Source organism: Haematobia irritans, chromosome 5, assembly GCF_050003625.1.
Source record: "Haematobia irritans isolate KBUSLIRL chromosome 5, ASM5000362v1, whole genome shotgun sequence".
Classification (NCBI taxonomy): Eukaryota; Metazoa; Arthropoda; class Insecta; order Diptera; family Muscidae; genus Haematobia; species Haematobia irritans.
Window position 1 is genome coordinate 174,628,238 of NC_134401.1, and position 20,811 is coordinate 174,649,048.

The 20,811-nt window shown below is 35.5% G+C and overlaps 6 protein-coding genes and 1 long non-coding RNA gene across 24 annotated transcripts; 3 read left to right on the forward strand and 4 right to left on the reverse strand.

The window, feature by feature from the left end:
* Nucleotides 1-1,268: 1,268 nt before the first annotated feature.
* Lint-O (L(3)mbt interactor in ovarian somatic cells) lies at nucleotides 1,269-2,852 on the reverse strand. The gene is made up of 2 exons (XM_075311336.1): nucleotides 2,720-2,852; nucleotides 1,269-2,659 (listed from the first exon to the last, which is right to left on the reverse strand). Exon 2 carries the CDS (start codon nucleotides 2,633-2,635, stop codon nucleotides 1,487-1,489), a length of 1,149 nt encoding a protein of 382 aa, XP_075167451.1. The 5' UTR covers nucleotides 2,636-2,659; nucleotides 2,720-2,852; the 3' UTR covers nucleotides 1,269-1,486.
* Nucleotides 2,853-3,102: 250 nt separating this feature from the next.
* LOC142239553 (uncharacterized) lies at nucleotides 3,103-3,586 on the forward strand. The gene is made up of 2 exons (XR_012723064.1): nucleotides 3,103-3,309; nucleotides 3,377-3,586. It is a non-coding gene; the product is annotated as an uncharacterized LOC142239553 (long non-coding RNA).
* Nucleotides 3,587-4,291: 705 nt separating this feature from the next.
* On the forward strand, nucleotides 4,292-6,032 carry LOC142239556 (uncharacterized). The gene is made up of 3 exons (XM_075311339.1): nucleotides 4,292-5,333; nucleotides 5,427-5,560; nucleotides 5,614-6,032. Exons 1-3 carry the CDS (start codon nucleotides 4,396-4,398, stop codon nucleotides 5,805-5,807), a joined length of 1,266 nt encoding a protein of 421 aa, XP_075167454.1. The 5' UTR covers nucleotides 4,292-4,395; the 3' UTR covers nucleotides 5,808-6,032.
* A 229-nt stretch (nucleotides 6,033-6,261) lies between these two features.
* Nucleotides 6,262-9,238, reverse strand: LOC142239554 (uncharacterized). The gene is made up of 3 exons (XM_075311337.1): nucleotides 8,251-9,238; nucleotides 8,132-8,189; nucleotides 6,262-8,075 (listed from the first exon to the last, which is right to left on the reverse strand). The coding sequence occupies exons 1-3, from the start codon at nucleotides 8,554-8,556 to the stop codon at nucleotides 6,583-6,585; spliced, it is 1,857 nt and encodes a 618-aa protein (XP_075167452.1). The 5' UTR covers nucleotides 8,557-9,238; the 3' UTR covers nucleotides 6,262-6,582.
* Nucleotides 9,239-9,377: 139 nt separating this feature from the next.
* Nucleotides 9,378-11,454, reverse strand: LOC142239555 (uncharacterized). The gene is made up of 3 exons (XM_075311338.1): nucleotides 11,126-11,454; nucleotides 11,003-11,060; nucleotides 9,378-10,945 (listed from the first exon to the last, which is right to left on the reverse strand). Exons 1-3 carry the CDS (start codon nucleotides 11,426-11,428, stop codon nucleotides 9,453-9,455), a joined length of 1,854 nt encoding a protein of 617 aa, XP_075167453.1. The 5' UTR covers nucleotides 11,429-11,454; the 3' UTR covers nucleotides 9,378-9,452.
* A 160-nt stretch (nucleotides 11,455-11,614) lies between these two features.
* Nucleotides 11,615-14,898, forward strand: LOC142239557 (uncharacterized). 18 transcript variants are annotated; one of them, XM_075311341.1, is made up of 8 exons: nucleotides 11,626-11,786; nucleotides 12,085-12,288; nucleotides 12,389-12,571; nucleotides 12,636-12,656; nucleotides 12,774-13,031; nucleotides 14,149-14,631; nucleotides 14,700-14,778; nucleotides 14,837-14,898. In XM_075311341.1, exons 2-5 carry the CDS (start codon nucleotides 12,230-12,232, stop codon nucleotides 12,919-12,921), a joined length of 411 nt encoding a protein of 136 aa, XP_075167456.1. In that variant the 5' UTR covers nucleotides 11,626-11,786; nucleotides 12,085-12,229; the 3' UTR covers nucleotides 12,922-13,031; nucleotides 14,149-14,631; nucleotides 14,700-14,778; nucleotides 14,837-14,898. The 18 variants fall into 18 exon arrangements, 12 of the variants coding, with proteins under 12 accessions (XP_075167464.1, XP_075167456.1, XP_075167458.1 ...); XM_075311349.1 differs by lacking the exons at nucleotides 14,149-14,631; nucleotides 14,700-14,778; nucleotides 14,837-14,898 and adding an exon at nucleotides 13,286-13,503 and having other exon boundaries at nucleotides 11,615-11,786; nucleotides 12,389-12,498; nucleotides 12,560-12,571; nucleotides 12,815-13,031; XM_075311350.1 differs by lacking the exons at nucleotides 14,149-14,631; nucleotides 14,700-14,778; nucleotides 14,837-14,898 and adding an exon at nucleotides 13,286-13,503 and having other exon boundaries at nucleotides 11,632-11,786; nucleotides 12,085-12,346; nucleotides 12,406-12,498; nucleotides 12,560-12,571; nucleotides 12,815-13,031.
* Nucleotides 14,899-18,140: 3,242 nt separating this feature from the next.
* LOC142239560 (eukaryotic translation initiation factor 5A) lies at nucleotides 18,141-20,811 on the reverse strand. Its single transcript, XM_075311353.1, has 4 exons — nucleotides 20,687-20,811; nucleotides 19,467-19,720; nucleotides 18,802-19,003; nucleotides 18,141-18,723 (listed from the first exon to the last, which is right to left on the reverse strand). Exons 2-4 carry the CDS (start codon nucleotides 19,673-19,675, stop codon nucleotides 18,652-18,654), a joined length of 483 nt encoding a protein of 160 aa, XP_075167468.1. The 5' UTR covers nucleotides 19,676-19,720; nucleotides 20,687-20,811; the 3' UTR covers nucleotides 18,141-18,651.

Genomic DNA, 20,811 nt, shown 5'->3' on the forward strand with positions numbered 1-20,811 from the left:
ATTTTATTTTCGATGAAGTAGGATTTATATATCCAATATTTAATTAGATATTAACAAACAAATTTAGTCTAAATTGGTTGTTGTTGTTGTAACTGTTGTTAATGTAGTTGCATCCATTTTGATCTATGCTTTGGTACTTCAGCTAATATCCAGATCAAAGAACAATGTGTCCAGGGTGATCTGGTGGTGAGACGGGTTACGGGGCCTTGGTTACGGAAGGGACACACGTCTGCTACGCTGCTATCAATCACTGATAGGTAGGAATTGAAGCGACTGCACTTGCCTGATCTTAGTTGGGCTAAAACTACCCTAGTCTGTCTTAGGTCTAAATTGGTAATCTTCGATGAAGGTCACATTCCATATATGTATGAGTACTGAGATACAAGTGCAAACAACAAATTAATAATCAGAAACGATTAATAACCGATGATGAAACATTATGGAGGATATAAGTGTAGTACTGAATGTAATATCGCAGCCTGAAAACAATCTTTTGGCGATTTTAAGTTCCAAGTCTCTTGTGTATACTTCAAAACCAAAATCTATATACAATGTATTTCCCAGAGTCTAGACAGTTTATCTTAAATTTCGACCGAAACGGATATTTTGGCCGAAGCCGATGTTTGGCAAAAAAAAACAATAATCGGTAGAAGCCAAATATTTTCCTAAAATTTGTAAATAAAGAAATTTGGAGTATTTTAATTCAATAGAAGCATTTTTTATTGAGCAAAGGCATAACATAAACAAAACTTTTTGTTGAACAAAGGCATAAACAACATTCCGTCCATGTCGTATAAAATTCTTTTAGAACTTACAGAATTTTTACTATTCTAAATGCAATAGTTTTCGTTTTAGTTTTATTATAATGACAAATGAATATTTTTTATACATTTTCTCCATGCAAACTCAACCTTCTTTCGAAAAAAGACGTCCGTCCCTGTGCACTGAAATGGATTTCATTTAAATTTTTTACTCTTCTCAATTTTGACGCAGAGTCTTGATTATCCCATATGGAGTTCTTTGAGATCTATGTTTTTATCTGTATTTGCTTTTATTTTTATTTGGATGTTTTTACTGGGACAAATTCAACACCGAGACAATTCGATATGGAACAAATTATTAAAAAAACCGATTTCTCGATCAAGCTCTACTGTACATACCACACCTCACTCTTGGGAATGAGTTTCAAATTTTCTGGGCCAGGCTTTTTTCCTACCAATAATTGGAATTTACGTAGGTAAACATTCATCTCGATAAAAAAAATGCAGTTTTCTTTACGTATGTGTTTATATACATATAAGGAAAAATGTTTATTTAGAATTCAGAAATTTAATATAATAGATTATAGTAATAAACAGAATGACAAAAATAGGAGGCCTCCCTTTTATGAACGCAGTTTAAACATAAGTTAACTCAGGACTACAGACTCCTAGGAAGCAAAAAAGTAATATTGATTAATAAACACATAATAAAACAAGAAAATGAATCAAAGAGTGCAGTGCCAGCCCAATGTCGGATCGTTTAACTGAGATTGTATTTTCAATATAACGCTATAAATGCGTAATGATGGACCTAATTTTAGAGGCAATTTTTTTACTATATCGCTACGCTTGAGTAGCAATAAAGAACGTCCATCTATTTCTTGATCCTTGAAAACAAAAGCTTCCTTTGGAAACTGCTTGGAGAAATATGAATAAACGTCATCTACAGACCAATTTTTAACATCTGGTATATCATCGCCAGTCGCTTTCGCACCGTCGACGTGTAAATTTTCTGCAGTCTGAGCCATATTTCGAGATCGAGAAGATTCAATACTGCTGCATTCAAAAGTCGTAGTAACCGAATTTATAACTTTAACTCGTTTTTCTCCGCTTTGTCCATCTTCATCATCCCCGACAGAATGCACCACCTCTTTCTTAACTGCATCACCACTATGAGTTCTCTTCAATTTTATTTCCGAAGATGGGGTGCAATTGCTGGAACTGGGTTCCGGAACGGCCTTAGTTGTCGATGAAACAGTCTGAGGTTGTATTTCCCCAATTATCTCTCGAATCTTCTTGACAGGTATTTTCATTTCTTCCTTGTCGTTGTGTTTCACTATGCATTTTGTGCAGTTCCAATCACGAGGTTGATCTTCTCCCATATTTATAGCCTTTGGGGCTAAGCACTCATTATGGTATACCTTTGCACATTTTGAGCATATCAAAACTAACAAAGTACTCTCCTGGTTCCCAACTTTGTGACAAATGCCACAAGGGGTGCATTTTTCACAATTGAAGTTTTGACGCACCTGCTCGAAATCTTCTAAGTCAACTTTAAGACAAAGTCTATGGATTCTACTCTCACAGCCCAAGCAACAAAGCACTGGGTTCTTTGATGCAAATGCTGGCCGTTTCGATTCACGCTTACCACAAACTGTACACGCTTCTTTATGCATCAAATAAACAGAACTGTCTGTGGATACTGTGGATAAGACAGAACTACTCCGACGATCAGAAATTGCATTTTGGTTACTAGTTGCTGCTACAGATACGCGGGCTCTTGGCAAGTAGTTATCAGACGGATCAAAAACAGATTTTGGTTTCTTAATACGTCCTGTCGTTCGGACCATGGGTTCTTCGATTGTTTTTGTCATGACCGCCCAAATTCAGTTATATTTCTAATATATAGAGAACACTTAATCTCACAATGGTAATGATTATAACTTCATTCACTTTACCTTTATTTGCATTCAACTAAGAACTTTGAAAACAAAACAAGGATGTTGACCAAGATACGCGATGCAACAAAATTCAAAAGCGTTCAATGATATAAATATTATTCCAACATTAACATCCAAATGGCGCGTCAAGTCAATAGTACACTACAGCTATTGGTATTAAGTGTAATTGCAAAACTGTAGCGCTAGATGTCTCTGCCAACATGTTATGAAATTTGTGTCGATGTGGCTTTCAAATGTCTTGCCATTTGCATCGAAAAATATCAATAAGGAATAAAAAAATATCAACAAAAATATGATGTTCATTTGCTTAATATATTTCTATAATATATAATAGTTCTATTCCCTGCCAGCATTTCAAAGTTCCATTTCCACAGACTCGTAAATGTCACCACAACCATCGCGAACTGTGATGGGGGAAGCATATCAAAAAGTACAAAATGTACATGAAAGTATTTTGCCATCACTACTGTTAGAAGAGCCATTTTATTTTTTGTGAAACACCAAGCGCAACCAGCTTGTTATATTTTATTTAAAAAAATGAAAATAAAGTTCTGAAAACATAGATATTACGCTTAAAATTGTGAAAGGTATATGGTGAACAATTTTCGACTTTCCAAATAGAATAAAGTGATCGTTTTTCAAATATTTTTCCAGGCACGCTGTCTCCATCGAAAATAAACAAACTGGCTGATAGACGCTGCAATATGTAACTTGCTACTTAAAACTCAACATAATTCTTTTATTAATGCAAAAAATTATGTTAAATGTGATGAGATAAACCGAAAAATTTTATATTTATAAGAAATTATAAATGTTTAATCAAATCAATAAACATCTACACAATCGTGTTTTACTTGACCACAATGATTCTTCTACAATTACCTTAAAATGCACTTTTTCTGATAGTTTGCAGGGGTTCTTATTGGCGTCCTTCGAAATTGATCTAAATAGGCACCTAATAATTGCACTGATGAGAAACTTTTTCGTAGTAACTTGGCGTGGTACAACTTCTCAATAGTGACGGCGCTTTTCCGACGAGTTTTTGATGTCGTATATGATTATTGGGGATTCTCAGAAGCGCCCTCAAATTCAAAAAATGTTGGCAGGGATCTGTCTTGTAAGGTCTCATCGACAATATTACTTTCACGCAGAAATAAAATTAATAATTAAAATTAAATTGTGTAATTGACGTTTTTCTAGATTTAGTAATTCAAAAAAAGAACAGCGAAAAGAAGCTGTGAAACAATCATCGCAGTGGATCTTTTCCATCCATAATTTCACAAGATTTGATAAAAATATAATATTCGTCATGGATATTTTTTTTTTTTTTTTGCATTTTTAACTTGAATGAGGATTTTGTCAAGATTTCACAACATATAAAATGGCTTTTGTGACAATAGTGATGGCAAACTACTTGCATGTACATTTCATAATTTTTGATATGTTTCCCCATAACAGTTGGCGATTGTTGTCACTTACGAGTATGAGGAACTTTGAAAATAAAATCCAACATATGTTTCAATACGTTACAACGGTAGACTAATTTGACTATACGAATGTCAAATATATTATAAAATTCAGTGTAGTGAAGGAGGCGAGACAGGACTAAAAAATGTATTGAATCAGCTCCAAGTGAAGCCAAGTGTATCCCAAAAGAAAAACATCTGAATAACATGGCTATGCTTACTCGAGCTGCTCCTGCTTCTCCGCGGAAATTAGCTTTACAACGTTTCCAAAATTGTATTGCGTTTCTGTGGCCGAATCACTCTGGTATCCAAAGAAAGTCTACCCAAATCGATGCCATCGATTGCTTTACAAACGAGTTGGTCGAACGCAAAAGCAAAAAATGGGAAGAGCTGCGAGGCAACCTAATGAAAAAGTCTGAATCAGAACCTTTGGCTAGTCAGACGAACACGGGAGCTGACAAAGTCGCTGGTGGAACGAACAGTATATCTAAGAATTTTGGTCTTATGTCCAAAGCAGTTTTGCATGATTTACATGCGCTTCGTTCGCCGGAACTGGGTTTGGACATACGTTCGTTATCCCAAGCTCAACTTGATAATTTACTAACATCCACATTGGAAATTAAGAATAAAGTTGATTTTTTGTACTTGGTCCGACAATGCATTCGATGGCAACAACTTCCATCAAATGAAGTGCTCATTGCTTGTCTAAAGTATTTATCTAGTTTATCACGTATCCAGCAAATAGAATCGTTTTCTGAAATATGCAAGAAAATGAATCATCCTTTATCGCAAATGTACGCAGATTTGGCCCCATTTAAGGCAATGGCACAGTGGCGAAGTGGGGGCACGGATTTGGCGTTAACAACTTTGTTGCAAGGATATGAAGCAAGCAGCTCCAATGAGGGGAAAAGAATGATACGGGCAGCCTTTCGAACAATCTCGGAGGAAACGTTAGCTAAGAAGAGTGAGGCGGTATTGGTTTGTTTGATGGAGGTGGCACGAACTCTGTATGACAAACACAAAGATATATTCGTCTTGGCTTGCGTTTGGAAGCAATGTTTTATAAGTGATTGGTTTTGCGACCAAAAGTCCGCATCGGATTTACTTGCTCATTATGGTGACCTGCAGCAATTGGTAGCTAAAAGGTAGAAATGACAAACTGCCTACATACATATCATACATTTACCAATAAAAAATAATGGTAATACTGCCTATTTTTCTATTTCATTCTCTCCAAGGTCTGCTGCACTCTGTAGCTCGTTTCTAAGTCGAAATAATGTCGATGCCGTCCATCGCTTGATAGAAGTTTTTCTCCAGTACAATGAAAGGGAAGCTTGTTCAAATTGTCTTAGCTTGCTCTTCACCTATCAATGTAACTAAGATTCAAAATCAATTTGATTCCTTCTAATATTTCCTTTTTTACAGACAATCGGAAGGACCTGCGAGCCTGCGCAGAAATAATAAAGTCTTGCTCAGAGCTTGTTATGCCTCTATCGGAAACACAAAACGAGCAGTTCCTTAGCTTGTTTATCCGTGAAAATGAAACCAACCAAGATCTACCCGCGTTTCGCAAATCTAGCCAAAGACCTTCTTACAAAGAATTTCAGTACAAATTTTAAAGGTATTCTCACACGCAAACATTTTCTTAGAGAACGACTAAGACGGCATTATGCCTTCAAGTTATTCGTTATTCATATGGCACCTGAGTTGAGTTTCAGCACAATAGCAATACGTTGGTTGATCGGTTTAGATAATGTAGATACATTTGTTGTGATTACTACTTAATCTAAATATTTGCAATTAAATGAGAGTAGAAAAAAAAAAATAAAACAGAAAGAAACCAATCCAGGGTCGTATTTTGTATCATCATAAATTCAGATTTTAATTTACGATGTGGCTACTGGATATATTAAAGAGGATCACCATGTCTCTCGTATCATTCGTCATCCGTTTCAAACTCATTCATTAATGCTCATTGTCGTCATATAAAATTGTTTCAATACCCTATCAAGCTACACTAGACTTGTGTGTATGAGGGTACTCCAAAAATTCCCAAGTAAAAAATCGTTCGAATTTGTTTTTTTTTTCTCGAACAAGTGATGAACGCAATAACTCGCGGTCTTATATATTTATTTTGCCAGCGTTTCCTCTGCCAAGAAATTAATGCTTTATATGTCAATATACATTTAAATGGTTATTTTGTTCGGGTTGAAAGACAGACAATTGGTTATGGAATCTAGCTAGCCAGATATTTTTTCTCGGGAAGCGAAAAAACTTCAGGAGAGCCTATGCATGTCTTTGATATGTTTTTAATTTAAAATTTTGTTTTTATTCTATTTCATTAATTTAGTATTATTATATATTATTTTTAATCAATTTCTAGTCCTGTGTCGATTACTGACCACTTCTGCCTGAGTCGTCCGGTTGATTTAACTCATATCCTGAACACTTTTCACATCTTGCAATTAAGTGCCGCAGACAGAACGGGAGAAGACATTGCTGACATCGCGTCTTTATTATTGAGCCGTTTCGCGTTTTGCATTTTCGGCATCTTCTCCGGGTTTCATTTTCTCGTGATTGTAATGTAATTCCCTCTTGTATGAACGCTTTTTCGCTTGGGATTGAGCCATTTAACCTGGTAGATGCATCACCGGACTTTTTTGCACCACTTATCAATGTTTCTACATTCTCGCCTAACACCTCGGCTATTTGGAGTTTTAAGGGCAATGGAAGTTTAAACTTCATTTGCATTCTTTGTTTCAATTGCTGCTGTGTCATATAGAGGCCCAATTGTCGCTGGAAGTCTCTTTGTTCCATATCAGCATTACCGTTTTCCGATAACCGGTAAATTATCCAGGCGTTAAACGAACTTATGTCCAGCATAAAATAGAAAAACTCAAGAGACCAAGGATATTGCGATCGAGTGCTAGAGTGCCTGGTTGAATAAGTTCGCAATTTTGAATATGATTTTTCGTTTGAGTCCTTAAGTGCCTGATAGAGTTTCACCGCATTAATACGTGTTGAAAGACAGCTTGTCAGAAGAAATCTTGTTGGAGATACCGAACGTTCCAACCCAGCTATTAATGAGGTATCATTTTCTGTGTACCAAACCTGAGGTATTGTAGTTTGATGACATAATTCGGCAGGAATTTCATGGGCTGTTTGCGCCAATGCTCCTACAACTTGCAGTTGGCAATGTTTCAGTTTCTCCATTAATCCTATGGAACTATATCGCTGATTTAAGCAAACACATCTCCTAGAACTTTTAATATCATTTACCAACTGGCAGACCTCTTCATCCAATGGATCTTCGTGACTTCCGACTATAGCATTGCACATATAAAGTGTTTTAGCATCACACATTGTGACAACGCGCAAACCCTTTAAATCCGGTTGAGAGGAAAGGGTGTGACTGAAGGGACTTTGTGGATCCACAGTGAAGTCCAAAATTGATTCATCAATCATACTAAAATCGCTAGGAGAATAATATGATCTGCAATTTATTACCAGTTTCTCCCAGAAGTCTGCAATTTCATCTAATGACTGGTAATTGCCTTCCTCTCTCCTCTCAGCAATTCGTATACATTCACTTAAATATTGGAATCTGCGATAGGACATAGTGGCTCTAAATATAGCATTTCCCATTTCCAGAGTCCACAATTCTTCTAAGGGACCAGGATATGCCGAATTACGCAGAACCCCGCATAAGTAATTCAAACCTATCCAAGATCTTATCTCTGATAAGTCGGTTGAACGTTTTTGATGCGACTCCTTCTTTTTCCGGGACTTCATCACCTCATTGGTGTTCTTTACCAATTGATTCAGCATTGGAACATCAATAAATAAATGCCACGCTTCTAATGGATTTGAAACGCACTTGGCCGGTCCTACACAAAAATCATTTGAGACAATTTTCCCCTATATTCTACCAAATAATAATCACCTTTTCCTCCAGAGGTACAGCCCGGCAAATCATCCGCTATGGGCGGTGTAAGGGGAACCTACAAACATTTTCGATTATGAACTTTAAACCCGGCTTAATTGGAAAGTTGCATTTTTTACCTTACTCCAAGGCTGGCCATTTGAACCGCGCATATCTGCTCGTCCTACTTTATTTCCACTGCAGTCATATTCTCCGTCCTGTTCATCCTCGTATGGTTTTAGAAAATCATTTCCCGTACATTGCCACCTAAACTCTTTCTTCACTACCTTCTCGTCATTTCCTAAAAGGGGATCCAATGTCTTTTCTTCGCACTCAATGAAACTATATTCTTCCATGTACGTTTCGTTGTCGCAATCATCATCATTGTCATCTGATTCAGAATCGTGTTTCTTTATATTAGCCAAAATAGAATCATCAAAACTCATTTTACTATGATTGATGTTTCTTTTGGAAATATTTTTTTCAACAGCTGTTTGATTTCATTTACCATAGACCAAGGAAGGTCTATGTCATTTATCTTTAAACATTCACAATAAGTTGTGAAATCCCAACCATAGACGAAGAAATGTATCTATATCAATCTTGGACGATGGTCACAATAAACACAAAGCGTCAAAATGCTTGCCTTCAACAAAATGAAATCCAATTTGATTTCGTTTTTCTCTTGAGAACACAATTTTTCAACAATTTCTAATCCGATTCTGTTTAAACTGAAATAAAACAGTGACAAGGGACCACGTTTTTCACGTTTAGTTTTAATATTCAAGTTATTTTGAAGGAAAGAAACTCAGGAGTTATTCTTTGGGCAATTCAAATATGTAAAAGCAAATTCCCTCGAAGTTATGTTTTGCAAATAGAAGACTTATATTTATTCTTATTTTGCACTTCTAATTTTGATTTCCAATCTTTGAACCACAAACTTAGTAACCTATCACAATAGACTGAATAGTCTAAGTGAGTCTGAAATATCGGGCTGTCATTATGCCTATTACCGGTCTTTAGGAGTGAAACCACGTAGAGAAGCGTTAAAACACTCAGATATATCATCAGCAACCCCAACAGGTTATAGGCCACTGCTGAAAAACTCGTTAGTGTACGGCAGAAGCTGGCATTGAATGTACAACGCTTTGTATGCAAAGCGAGCATGCCGGGTTATGCTCACATGTTGTATTAAAATCAAATTTTCATGTTGACTAAAATTGTTTTACCGTCCTTCATAGAATTATATTTAAGTTTACAACTTACCTCGAATGAATAAATTATTTATTTTTTTTATTATTATTATTATTGCGTTCTTGGCCTATTCTTAATTCTGCGACGATTAGTGATCACTTCCTCTTGATTCCTCAGTTTGGTTTAACTCATACCCCGAACAACTTTCACATCTCGAAATTAAATGTCTCATGCAGAATGGTAGAATGCATTGTTGACACCGTGTCTTTATTTTTGACGAATTTCGCGATTTGCATTTTCGACATCTTTTTCGGTTTTCATTTTCCCGAGATTGCAATATAATGCCCTCTTGTATAAACGCTTTATCATTTGGAATTGAACCATTTAGCTTGGAACATTCATCGCCGGTTTTGTTTACACCACTAAGCAAAGCTTCTACATTTTCGCCTAACACCTCGGCTATTTGGAGTTTTAGAGGCAAAGGAAGTTTAACGTTTATGTGCATTCTGCGTTTTAGTTGCTGTTGCGTCAAATATAAGCCCAATTGACGCTGGAAATCTCTTTGTTCAATATCAGCAATACCGCTTTCTGATAACCGGTAAATGATCCATGCGTTAAATGCACTAATGTCCATCATAAAATAGAAGAGCTCTAGTGACCAACTATGTCGGGACTTTATGCTTGCGTACCTGGTTGAAAAAGTTTTCAATTGTTCGTGTGCATTTGCGATTGAGTTCCTAACAGTCTGGTAAAGTTCCATCGCATTAATACGCTTTGAAAGGCAGCTTGTTAGAAGAAATTTTGTTGGAGACAAAGAACTATCCAACCCAGCTATTAATGTGATATCATTCTCTGTATACCAGACCTGTGGATCTGTAGATTGATGGTATAATCCAATTGGAATTTCATGTGCATTTTGCGCCAATGCTCCTACAACTTGCAGTTGATAATGTTTCAGTTTCTCCATTAATCCTATAGAGCTATATCGCTGATTTAAGCAAACACATCTCCTAGAATTTTTTATGTCATTTACCAACTGGCAGACTTCTTCATCCAATGGATCTTGATCACTTGCGACTATAGCATTACATATGTAAAGTGTTTTAGCATCACACATTGTGACAACGCGCAGGCCTTTTAATCCCGGTTGAGATGGAAGTGTATGATTGAAGGGACTTTGCGGATCCACAGTTAAGTCCAAAGTCGACTCATCAATCACAATGAAATCGCTAGGAAAATAATATGATCTGCAATTGATTACCAGTTTCTCCCAAAAGTCTGCAATTTCATCTAATGGCTGGTTGTTGTCTTCCTCTCTCCTCTCAGCAATGCGTATACATTCACTTAAATATTCAAATCTACGATAGGACATAGTGGCTCTGAATATAGCATTCCCCATCTCCAGAGTCCACAATTCTTCTACGGGTCCAGGATGTGTCGAATTACGTAGTACCCCGCATAAATAATTCAAACCTATCCAAGATCTTATTTCTGATAAGTCGGTTAAACACTTTTGATGTGATTCCTTCTTTTTCATGGCTTTGATCACCTCATTGGTGTCTTTTACCAATTTTGTCAACATTGGAACATCAATAAATAAATGCCACGCTTCTAATGGATTTGAAACGCACTTAGCCGGTCCTACACAAAAATTAAATTTGAGACAATTTTCCATATATTCTATCACATAATAAACACCTTTTCCTCCAGCGGTACAACCAGGCAAATCATCTGCTATGGGCGGTGTGAAGGGAACCTTAAAAATATTTCCGATTACAAACTATAAACGCAGAAAATAGAAATATATAGATTATTATGCACCTTACTCCAAAATTGGCCATTTGAATCTAGCATATCGGTACGTCTAACTTTATTTTCACTGCAACCAAACTCGTTGTCCTGTTCTTCATCGTATGGTTTTAGAAAATCGTTTCCCGTACATTGCCACTTGAACTCTTTTTTCACTGCCCTCTCGTCATTTCCTAAAAGAGGATCTGATGTTTTTTCTTCCCACTCCTTGAAACTATATTCTTCCATGTACATTTCGTTGTCGCAATCATCATCGTTATCCGTATCAGAATCGTGTTTCTTTATATTAGCCACAATAGCATCATCAAAACTCATGTAAGTAAGTATTTTTTTATTTGAGACTTATTCTTTTCGATTACATTGATGATATGAACTTTTCGATAAGTTAGTGGTAAACTTAGAACTATATCTGTCTTGTTCTAATACACAGTTTAATAATGTAAAATAGCTCTTGCTTTAAAGTGAAAAAGAATCGATTGTGCAATGCACATGACATGAATGAAAAAAAAGGCTTGCTCAAACAGCCTTTGTTGTTTTCTTACAGAGCGCGAGTGTCTGTTATTAGAGTAAATAAATAAATAAGACTAAAATTACGACTATAAAACACTTAAAACGAGTTAACAAAATGTGTGTTAGCGACGAAGGCTAATATAATAGCTATTGGTGTAAAATGGTAAGTATTTGTTACACTAGTATCACAGTTTAATCGAATATACATGAGTATAAGGTAGTTAAGTATTGTAATAAGACTAATTGTCTATTATAGAAAAAAGTTATTGCACATATTACATTTTAGAGACTAATTAAGAAAATAATCGAATATACATGAGTATAGGGTAGACAAGTGTTGTAATATGACTGATTGTCTATTATAGAAAAAAAGATATTGCACATATTTCATTTTAGAGACTAATTAAGAAAATAAAAGTTTCTTATAATAACTAATTATCCTCTATGTGTTCCTGGTGTAGTTTTCTGGAAGAATTGCGGTAAGATATAATTGGCTGATTCATTGTCAAGAATTTCATTAATGATGGCAACAGACGAGAGATATTTAGAATCAGACCAATTAGAGTTTTCCTCAATGTTGTAGATTGTACTCATCAAGTCATTTTCATGTGCTGCAAGCTTCTCGATGAATGTTCGTTGGAGGTTAAGGGCGTACCTACAAAATGGTTGGACTCCAGATGTTTCATAAATATATGAATTGGAGAATTTTTTTTCACGGCTTTGGTAATGTTTGTTGACACATTTCCTTAATATTTTTCTTTCAAGGATTTCTAATTCATTAGCCACTGTCGGCGAGATAGTGAACCAGATTGGAAATCCGTATAATAATATTGGTCTTATAGCCACTTTATATATTAGGAGTTTTGTGTTTTGGGGTAAGTATTTATTACCCAGGATGTATGAGAATGACCCAAGTATACGTTTTGTCTTTTTCAGTGTTGACCGGGCGTGAGTGTTGAACTTTAGCAAATTGTCGAATGTGACTCCTAGATATTTTATTTCTGTTTCAAAGGGAATTTCGATGCCATTCAGAGTAAGTTTCAATGATTTGCTCTCAGGGACTACAAACCTGGGGCCTTTTCCAGACGGGTTTCTTATGCATATTGCTTCAGATTTTGAAGCATTAATTGATATACCCCATTTTACGTAGTAGTCACAAATACGTTGAAGGTGGTGTGTTGCTTTATTTAGAGCATCTGCCGGAGAAGTGCTGTGGGCATAAATTAAACAATCATCAGCATATAGTATTGCCTGTGAATCAACATGAGTGTGTGGGAAATCACTCAGGAAGATATTGAAGAGAAATGGGGCCAGGACGCTTCCCTGTGGAACGCCGCTTTTTACCTCACCCATGCTGGAGGATATCCCTTGTATATTTACTGCGAATTTTCTGTCTGTAAAATAACTGGTGAGTATTTTTACAATAAATGGATCTGTTTCTAGTCCCACAAGTTTATATAGGATTCCCATATGGCATACGGAATCAAAAGCCTTTTGAATGTCCAATGCAATGGCAACAGTACATATTTTATTATTGAGATTTGATATTATATCATTGTGAAATTTCAAAAGTGCGTGTTGTGTGGAGTGACCTTTTTTGAAACCAAATTGGTAATTTGGTATAGGATCAATTATGAAACCATTTTCTATTTTCTCTTTTAGGACTTGTTCAAAAAGTTTCCCGATATTAGATAAGAGGGAAATTGGACGAAAATCAGCAGGTTCCATGCTGTCCGATTTCTTCTTAATCGGCAATATTTTTGCAGCTTTCCACACTGAAGGGAAATATCCGTTATTTATACAATGATTAAATATACATGTAAGAAGTTTCAGTGTTGAGCAGGGAAATTTTTTAATAATAAAATTTGAGATCTCATCTATGCCACTTGATTTTTTATTATTTATATGATGTATAATATTTCCAATCCGCTCTACATTTGTGAAATGGAAGTTGTCAGAATTTTGAACCGCATTGAAATCATCATCAAATGAATAGATATGTGGAGATGTAGCCCCTATATAAGCAGGTACTTTTGTATTCAAATCCGAGACTGGTTGGACTGGTACTGTTCTCTGAAAAACGGTATTGTAATATTGTTGGAAATGGTTCGCTATTGCAATGGGATTCTTGGAAATATCATTGTTGATAATGATTTGACTGCAAAATGGGGATTTTACTTTACTCGTTATTTTGTATATTTCCTTGAAGGCGGAGGGACCTGGTTTGATGTTTTGTAGTTTATTTTTAAATTTTTCTGCTTGCTCAATGTTAACGCACTCTTTTATTATTATTTTCAACAGTTGAATTTGTTTAGAAAGAATGGTATACTGGCTACTCGCTCTGTTCCCAGTACGATGAAATATATTTTTCAATTGTTTCTGCCAATTGTGTTTGATTTTGAATAATTTTTTTGTCCTTTCTGATAATGGGAATTTATTATCCATTATTTGGATTTGTTGGCAATGAGAGTTATGGATTGTTTTATATGTTTCGTTGAAATCATTAATCAAATCATCAATTTCAGTGATTTCCAAATTGTTGTTGCGTTGCGGCAACAATCTAGTTGAAGCAGCATCCATATCTTGTCTAAAATTGTTCCAATTGGTGTTTTTATAAGATGTGATCACACTTGGAGATCGTAGAAGAAAGCCAGAATGCTGAAGTTTTAAATTAAGCTTGAGTGGAAAATGATCCGAAAATGATGGTAATGATGTTATTTTAAAATTCGCCATGTTGCCACTGATAAGCTGAGAACTGACCAAAAAATGATCAAGATAAGAGGGGCCGTTCGGATAAGAGGGCGAAGAATCGCATAATCTGGCAACATCAAGAGAATTGTTTTCAAGCCAATTGAACAGTATTTTGCCATTTGAGTTCTCGGAATCATCTCCCCACGCACGGTTTTTAGAATTGAGATCTCCACCAAGGACAAATGCATCAAAATTCTGACATAGGCGGAGTAATTTTTCCAAGTCATTTTCAAGTTGCTGGACTGGGTGATTACATGGTATGTAAACAGACCCAAACAAATATTTTTTTGTGATATTATTGAAAAACGATTCAATTTTTATGAAGGACGTCTTGATACCGACATCATTTAATAAAACCTTTTCGTGGAGAAAAGTATTTTTACAAACAACAGCAACACCTAATGGTGAGTTGTCATACACAAAGTTGTATCCACCTAATTTCACTCTTCTTCTTCCTTTCAGATGGCATTCCTGAATGAATCCAATGTCAATATTGTTTTTAAATAAAGTATTTGTCAAGTCAATTTGTCTACTGGTATCGATCAATGATCTTGTATTGAAGGTTAAAAAATTGATGGCTCTATGGTCCATATTTAGTCTTAATTTTGGTTAAAATACGAATAAATTCGGCTTTGGCTTCTGCCCTTGGCATATTTGAGTATTCAGTCAGGAATATATTTATCTCCTGCTCAATTGATAACTCTTCTGGTTCAAGGAAAAGTGAACTCAGTTTCATGAATTGATCTATAATGGATGGTTTTTGTATTGAAATATTTTGTGCAGGACGTGTATTGAAGAGACCAGCAAAGGTTTGCTCAGGGATGATATTGGAAACACCAATTGCATTTTTAACATTGTTCCTTGCAATGGAACGCTCCTCTGCTGCTTTGGCAAATCTCTGTTTCCTGGCTGCTGTATATTTTTTGTAAGTGGGGCATCCTCGCCAATTTGCGGGATGTCCAGTCTCTTTACAATTATTGCAAAAGGGCTCTTTGTCATCATCTCTTGTTCTCTGACACTCACCTGGATTGTGGCTTTGGTCGCATTTAACACATCTGTATCCAGAGTTGCAGTTTTTTGCAGTATGCCCCCATCTCTGACATCTGCGGCATTGTATATCAGCTCCTTTTTGTTTGGGCATCTCCCATTCGACTATCTGACTTTGTAAACTTTTTATTCCGGAGACGTCATTCAGTGTTTTTCCTGGAAATAAAGATACGAGGAAAAGGCCGGTATCAATATTCTTTTTAATGGAATTTGAAGTTGTAAATTTCACTATGTTTGCCACAGTGTCAGGAACTATAGCATCCAGTTCAGATCTCATTTCCTCAATTTCCGTGTCAAATGTAAGACCTCTTAATATAAGAGATGTTTGCTTCAATTCTTTCGGAGTGAAAGAATATGAATGTATGTTCTTTTCCCTGAGAATTGCCATCATTGATGTATGTACATTTACGTCCGCAAAGTAGATCTTGCTTTTGTTTTTGTTAATGTTTTTGATTTTAAATGAAAATGGTGGTATCGTACTTCGCAAAGTGTCAACAAGAGTTTTGATATTCACATTATAGATGAAAATGGGTGGACACCATTTTGGTTTCTGTGTATTTTTGTTGTTGTTTGTGTTGTTTGTTTTGTTTGTGTTGTTTTTGATTGGGGCTTGTGAACTGGTACTTGGACATTCAATGTTGATATCAGCCAACACTCCTAGGATGCCAAACCTGTTTTGATCAGTCGGTTTATAGTTCCTTAGCTTTTCCGACAGGTCAGGAATTACAATTTCCGATGGTGGGGTTGTAGTTTCCAGCCGCTGCCTTTTGCGGTAATTTGGTTGGGTGATGATTTGTTGATTGTTATTGTTGCCGGCAATGGGCACTTGTTGTAGTTGATTTGGTGGAGGTACTTCTACCTCTGCTACATCACACTCCATATCAGGCGGTATATGGCCAGGCATATTCCTTGCAATATTTGCAGTAGAATTGCCTGGGTCAACAATATTACCAAAAATATATAAATTAATTGAAAATTTATTATCCGAGAAAAATAGGTACGTCTGTTTGTTTTCAGTGCTGCCAAGTTTTTTCGGCATTCCATCAAAACTCATTTTACTATGAAGCTACCACTTCTCAATGTACGGTGATTTGAATTTTTTGCTCAACAATTTTTTTAAAACAGCTGTTTGCTTTTGTTTACCATAGACCAAGGAAGGTATAGACATCTCAAGTTAATTCACAGCGCTGTAGTTTGTGTGCACACTGTAGATGGCTCCTTTGGTCTACAATTGAGTGATTTTTTAATTTGTAAACAACATAGACCAAGAAAATATTTGGTGTTTCATCAAAAGAACAAAGGAAAGAAAATAAATTAAAAAATCACTCAGTTGCAGACGAAAAAGGGCCCTCTACGGCGTGCAGACAAAGTACAGGGCTGTGAATTTACTTGAGATGTCTACACCCTTATTGGTCTATGATAATTTATCTTGAAACAATCACAATAACGTTATACGTAGCTCTTGCAAGAGTTCATCAATACATGTTACGGAGACCTGAAATAATGACATTTCGAGTTTTGTATCCCTAGCTGACCAGTTAGTTTTTAAGGTTGTACTGTGATGCCCTTAATAATAGAAATCGCTTATCAGACCATTTTTGCCCAGCTCTTACAAATGTAAAAATAACAGGAACCAGCGTGGTGCAATGGTTGGCATGCCCGTCATGGTTTCAATCCCAGTTTCGGCCGAACACTAAAAAGTTCTTCAGCTGTGGATTATCCCCTCTCAGTAATGCCGGTAACATTTTCAAGTGTTTCAAAGCTTCTCTAAGTGGCATCACCGTAATGTGGAACTCCGTTCAGGCAGAACGCATTAATAAGAGAGAAGTTCTCCAGTGTGGTATCACAATGGACTAAACAGTCTAAGTGAGCCTGAAATATCGGACCTAACAGGACTACACAGGCTAGGGATACCAAACTCCGAAAACAGTCGACTCTTGTCATCTCAACATTTGTGCTTTTTAAAATTGTTGTGCGAAGCGATCTTCAAAAACATGAGACCACACGGATTTACAGGATACTTCGGACCTCGAGGGAGAGTTTAGTCATCTTTATTTTAGTAATGATTGCATTTTTAGCAGCTGATGTTGCAGCACCCTCTATGTACTTTGACTTTAATTCAGCAAACAGTAAAAGTGGAGTACATCTAAAGACCACTTTTACTAATCAACTTTCCTCAAAAATTGAATTTTAAAATGGTGAAAAATCAGATTCAGTTTGATTGCCATGGAAATTCCTACGATTCTCTCGCTCTAAAAGGTTACGATCAGTTCTAAAATAAACTCTAACCAAGAATCTAGAAGAACCCCCGTAATAATTATGAGCGTTCATCCCGAATTTTCGTTTATATACACAACTTGTTTTCACTTTTATTGTGTAACACGAACATAGGGTCCCGCACTCAAGTACCAAGTATAATTAATAAACCTTGCGATGTTTTTCACAATTATATTTGTTTTCATTATTCATATTTTGAGGCATCATTAAGTGGATGTGATTACAAGATTCAAAGTTTACATTTTATATAATGTATTTGTTGGGTTTTTATAGTTATTTTAAGATTAGATAATTTCCAAAGCATTTGTTTGAAAGCTGCAACACTTTAAATGGGATTTGAAGTAGTTTTGAATAGATTAATGTCAGGCGCTGAAACTAAAAATATTGGTGCAAATAAAAAGTCATGCTGATTTATTGAAAAACAATATAAAAAATGCGAAACTTTGGAAAATTTCTTTTTTTTATTAAAGTATAAAATTTCATTGGCAAAATGTTGTCTTATTAATTGTTGTGTTTCGAAACACAGACATTTTTGTTTTCATGTCGCTCTTCAACGTTTTAATTATTCTCCTAATTGATGGTTAGGGTTTTGCATTTAAATTTATAGTATTTTCAGAATTTCGAAGTATATTTATGAGATAGTTCTTTCGACATACATCTATGTACTATATTAGGGTAAAAAAGTGAACAATATTGTTTCAGGATGGAAACTAAAACGACAGAATATATAAGTAAGCATATTGTAAAAACATATTCTAAAAAATATACTTCATATAATTATGGTTTCTCGTTTTAAATGCAAACTAAATTTGCAGCAACTAGAATTATACAAGTCCTTTTTTATTCTTATTTTTTTATCAAAAAATTGTTTTATTTCTTCTTGTTGTAGCTGTTGGTACGTATTTTCTTAAAAACAAAAATAAAAAGAACTCACTACACACAAAATACACACTCTACTTGTCAAGAGCGGTATTAGTCTTAATAGCAATAACGCATTCTTCGCCGCAAGACTTGAGGACAGTACACTGTAATAAAATAGGAGCAATTGATATAGATATTAGAATGTGTCAAAGCAATGCCAAGAGATATGTTTGGACACTTACCAAAAGATCCTTGCCGTTATCAAAATCGGCTCTCAAGGAGTTACCCAAGTCACCGTCAGGCAATTTAAGGTCTTCTCTGATTTCGCCGTTGTCAGCCATCAAAGTCAAATAGCCATCATCGCTAATGTCGGTCAATTGGTAATCTTCTCTCTTAACATGAGGAACATCCATGTTGTGAGTGGATGGACAGATATCTTCGTATCTATGAGTGATAATAAATTAAATAATTAAATATATTGAAATTGCATATTGTAATTGGTTTATTGTGTATGAAACAATTACAAAGAATAGATAATTATTATAATTTTGGATGGTGGAAAAACATCAATCCTACATATTGAAAAACCCCCAGAAATGTTGTTATTCGAAATTTATGTATTATGGATAGCGAATACAGAAAGTTATGGAAAAAGAAAAGGTTATTTTTTGAGTTTGACAGGTATATATGTGTGCTGAATTAAAAAACAAATCATAAAATGTTTCCTTTTAAACTAACCCAACCTAAATAATATTTACCCATACTATATTTTTCATCATATTGTCTATAGAGATAGTCATTCAGCATTTTCCATAGAATATAGCCCTATCACTTTTATTGTAATGACCAATGTTTCTCTTTCCGTAAATAGTCGGTTTTTAACCAAAAATATAAATATATAACTTACTTTTTATTTGAGAAGATATCAATTCCGACCATATGGACTTTAGCGTGACCGTGTTTGCCTGTCTTTGAAGTCGACATTTCAACAATTTTGCAGGGTCTGCCCTTGAGCATAACAAAACCGTTTTTACGCAATGCAGAACATTGCATAGGATAGGTTTGAGAAGCACCAGAATCGCCGGTTTCGAAGTGATGATCATCCATTTCAGCCATATTTCAAGAGTTCAAGTTTAGACCCTGTTGTTAAAAAGGAATAATCTGAAAATAAACAGGAAAAATAGCAAAAATAAATTAAAAAACTGAAGGTAAATAAATTGCTTTTCTTTCGCAAAATGCCACGCCTCAAGTCAAGCTATCGTATCCGGAGGTATATATTGCCACTTTTTGGGAACATTATTGCTTTCAGACATTCTTCGTTCTACAACCCAAATCGTTTACTCATACACACTTGCTTGCAAAGGGAGAAGAAAAAACAAAAAAACAATTTTACATACACGCTTTCTGCTTTTGTTGTATGGAGAGATACAGCGGCATGTATACGCACTACTACTGCTACACCAAACACACGCATACACATCTACTACCGCAATACAGATACAGACGTTCCGCGTTCACAAAAAAGAAGAAAAAACTCGGCAAAGATACCACAACGTCATAACCTCTATCCTCTACTACATTTTCGATCCAGTCTTTAAAATATATAAAATCATTTGAAATTTGTCATCACTGAAATTTATTTTTAACACAGCTTTTCAAAATATGTTAGCATTTAAATGCTGCTACATAAAATAAAGAAATGGTACCGGTCCCTACTATGCTGCTAGCACCAAGCAAGCACAGCCTACGTTGTTAATGTGGCAAAATTTCGAGAATTCTACACGTTGGGGGCATTGGATTGTTCTAAATTAATAATAATTTCTATACTTATTTCCTATCTCAAGTCACCAAGTTTTTGATGGCCGAACCGAAAATCGGCGTACACAAAGAAGCCGAACACTGAAAATCTGAATCATGCATGTTTGCAAAAAAAAAATTACTCCCCGAAAAATGCGGCTATCGCACCGTTTTTCACACGCGTGCTTTGTCTACGATTTAAACACATTTAAATAACATTCCTTTCCATTTCTTGTGTTATTTCATGGTAATTACACATTTTTCTTAATCAGCATATTTTTTCGCACACATTTTTGCAGAAATTTGTTTAAAATGTCTTAAAATACTCACATGTGATTTTAAGGTTGTCGTAACCAAAAAAGTGGCGAAACAAAAAGACCCCTGTTAAAAAAATATATCCGTTTAAACATGAAAGATGGCAATGACCAAGCATTTTCGTCAAGCACATGCTTGAG

What these genes read in the sequence shown, in the direction of transcription:
- LOC142239555 (XM_075311338.1), bottom strand. Translation starts at nt 11,428, where the DNA reads ATGAGTTTTGATGATGCTATTGTGGCTAATATAAAGAAACACGATTCT. An exon ending in ATGGCCAATTTTGGAGTAAG is followed by an intron (nt 11,061 to 11,125) that starts GTGCATAATAAT and finishes AATATTTTTAAG; the next exon opens with GTTCCCTTCACACCGCCCAT. An exon ending in TTGTACCGCTGGAGGAAAAG is followed by an intron (nt 10,946 to 11,002) that starts GTGTTTATTATG and finishes ATTTTTGTGTAG; the next exon opens with GACCGGCTAAGTGCGTTTCA.
- LOC142239560 (XM_075311353.1), bottom strand. Translation starts at nt 19,675, where the DNA reads ATGGCTGAAATGGATGATCATCACTTCGAAACCGGCGATTCTGGTGCT. An exon ending in GATATCTTCTCAAATAAAAA is followed by an intron (nt 19,004 to 19,466) that starts GTAAGTTATATA and finishes TATCACTCATAG; the next exon opens with ATACGAAGATATCTGTCCAT. An exon ending in ATAACGGCAAGGATCTTTTG is followed by an intron (nt 18,724 to 18,801) that starts GTAAGTGTCCAA and finishes ATTTTATTACAG; the next exon opens with TGTACTGTCCTCAAGTCTTG.
- LOC142239557 (XM_075311341.1), top strand. Translation starts at nt 12,230, where the DNA reads ATGTGCTGCAAGCTTCTCGATGAATGTTCGTTGGAGGTTAAGGGCGTA. An exon ending in TTTTTCAGTGTTGACCGGGC is followed by an intron (nt 12,572 to 12,635) that starts GTGAGTGTTGAA and finishes TCTGTTTCAAAG; the next exon opens with GGAATTTCGATGCCATTCAG. An exon ending in GAATTTCGATGCCATTCAGA is followed by an intron (nt 12,657 to 12,773) that starts GTAAGTTTCAAT and finishes CATTTTACGTAG; the next exon opens with TAGTCACAAATACGTTGAAG.
- LOC142239556 (XM_075311339.1), top strand. Translation starts at nt 4,396, where the DNA reads ATGGCTATGCTTACTCGAGCTGCTCCTGCTTCTCCGCGGAAATTAGCT. An exon ending in CAGCAATTGGTAGCTAAAAG is followed by an intron (nt 5,334 to 5,426) that starts GTAGAAATGACA and finishes ATTCTCTCCAAG; the next exon opens with GTCTGCTGCACTCTGTAGCT. An exon ending in CTTGCTCTTCACCTATCAAT is followed by an intron (nt 5,561 to 5,613) that starts GTAACTAAGATT and finishes CCTTTTTTACAG; the next exon opens with ACAATCGGAAGGACCTGCGA.
- LOC142239554 (XM_075311337.1), bottom strand. Translation starts at nt 8,556, where the DNA reads ATGAGTTTTGATGATTCTATTTTGGCTAATATAAAGAAACACGATTCT. An exon ending in ATGGCCAGCCTTGGAGTAAG is followed by an intron (nt 8,190 to 8,250) that starts GTAAAAAATGCA and finishes AAATGTTTGTAG; the next exon opens with GTTCCCCTTACACCGCCCAT. An exon ending in CTGTACCTCTGGAGGAAAAG is followed by an intron (nt 8,076 to 8,131) that starts GTGATTATTATT and finishes ATTTTTGTGTAG; the next exon opens with GACCGGCCAAGTGCGTTTCA.
- Lint-O (XM_075311336.1), bottom strand. Translation starts at nt 2,635, where the DNA reads ATGACAAAAACAATCGAAGAACCCATGGTCCGAACGACAGGACGTATT.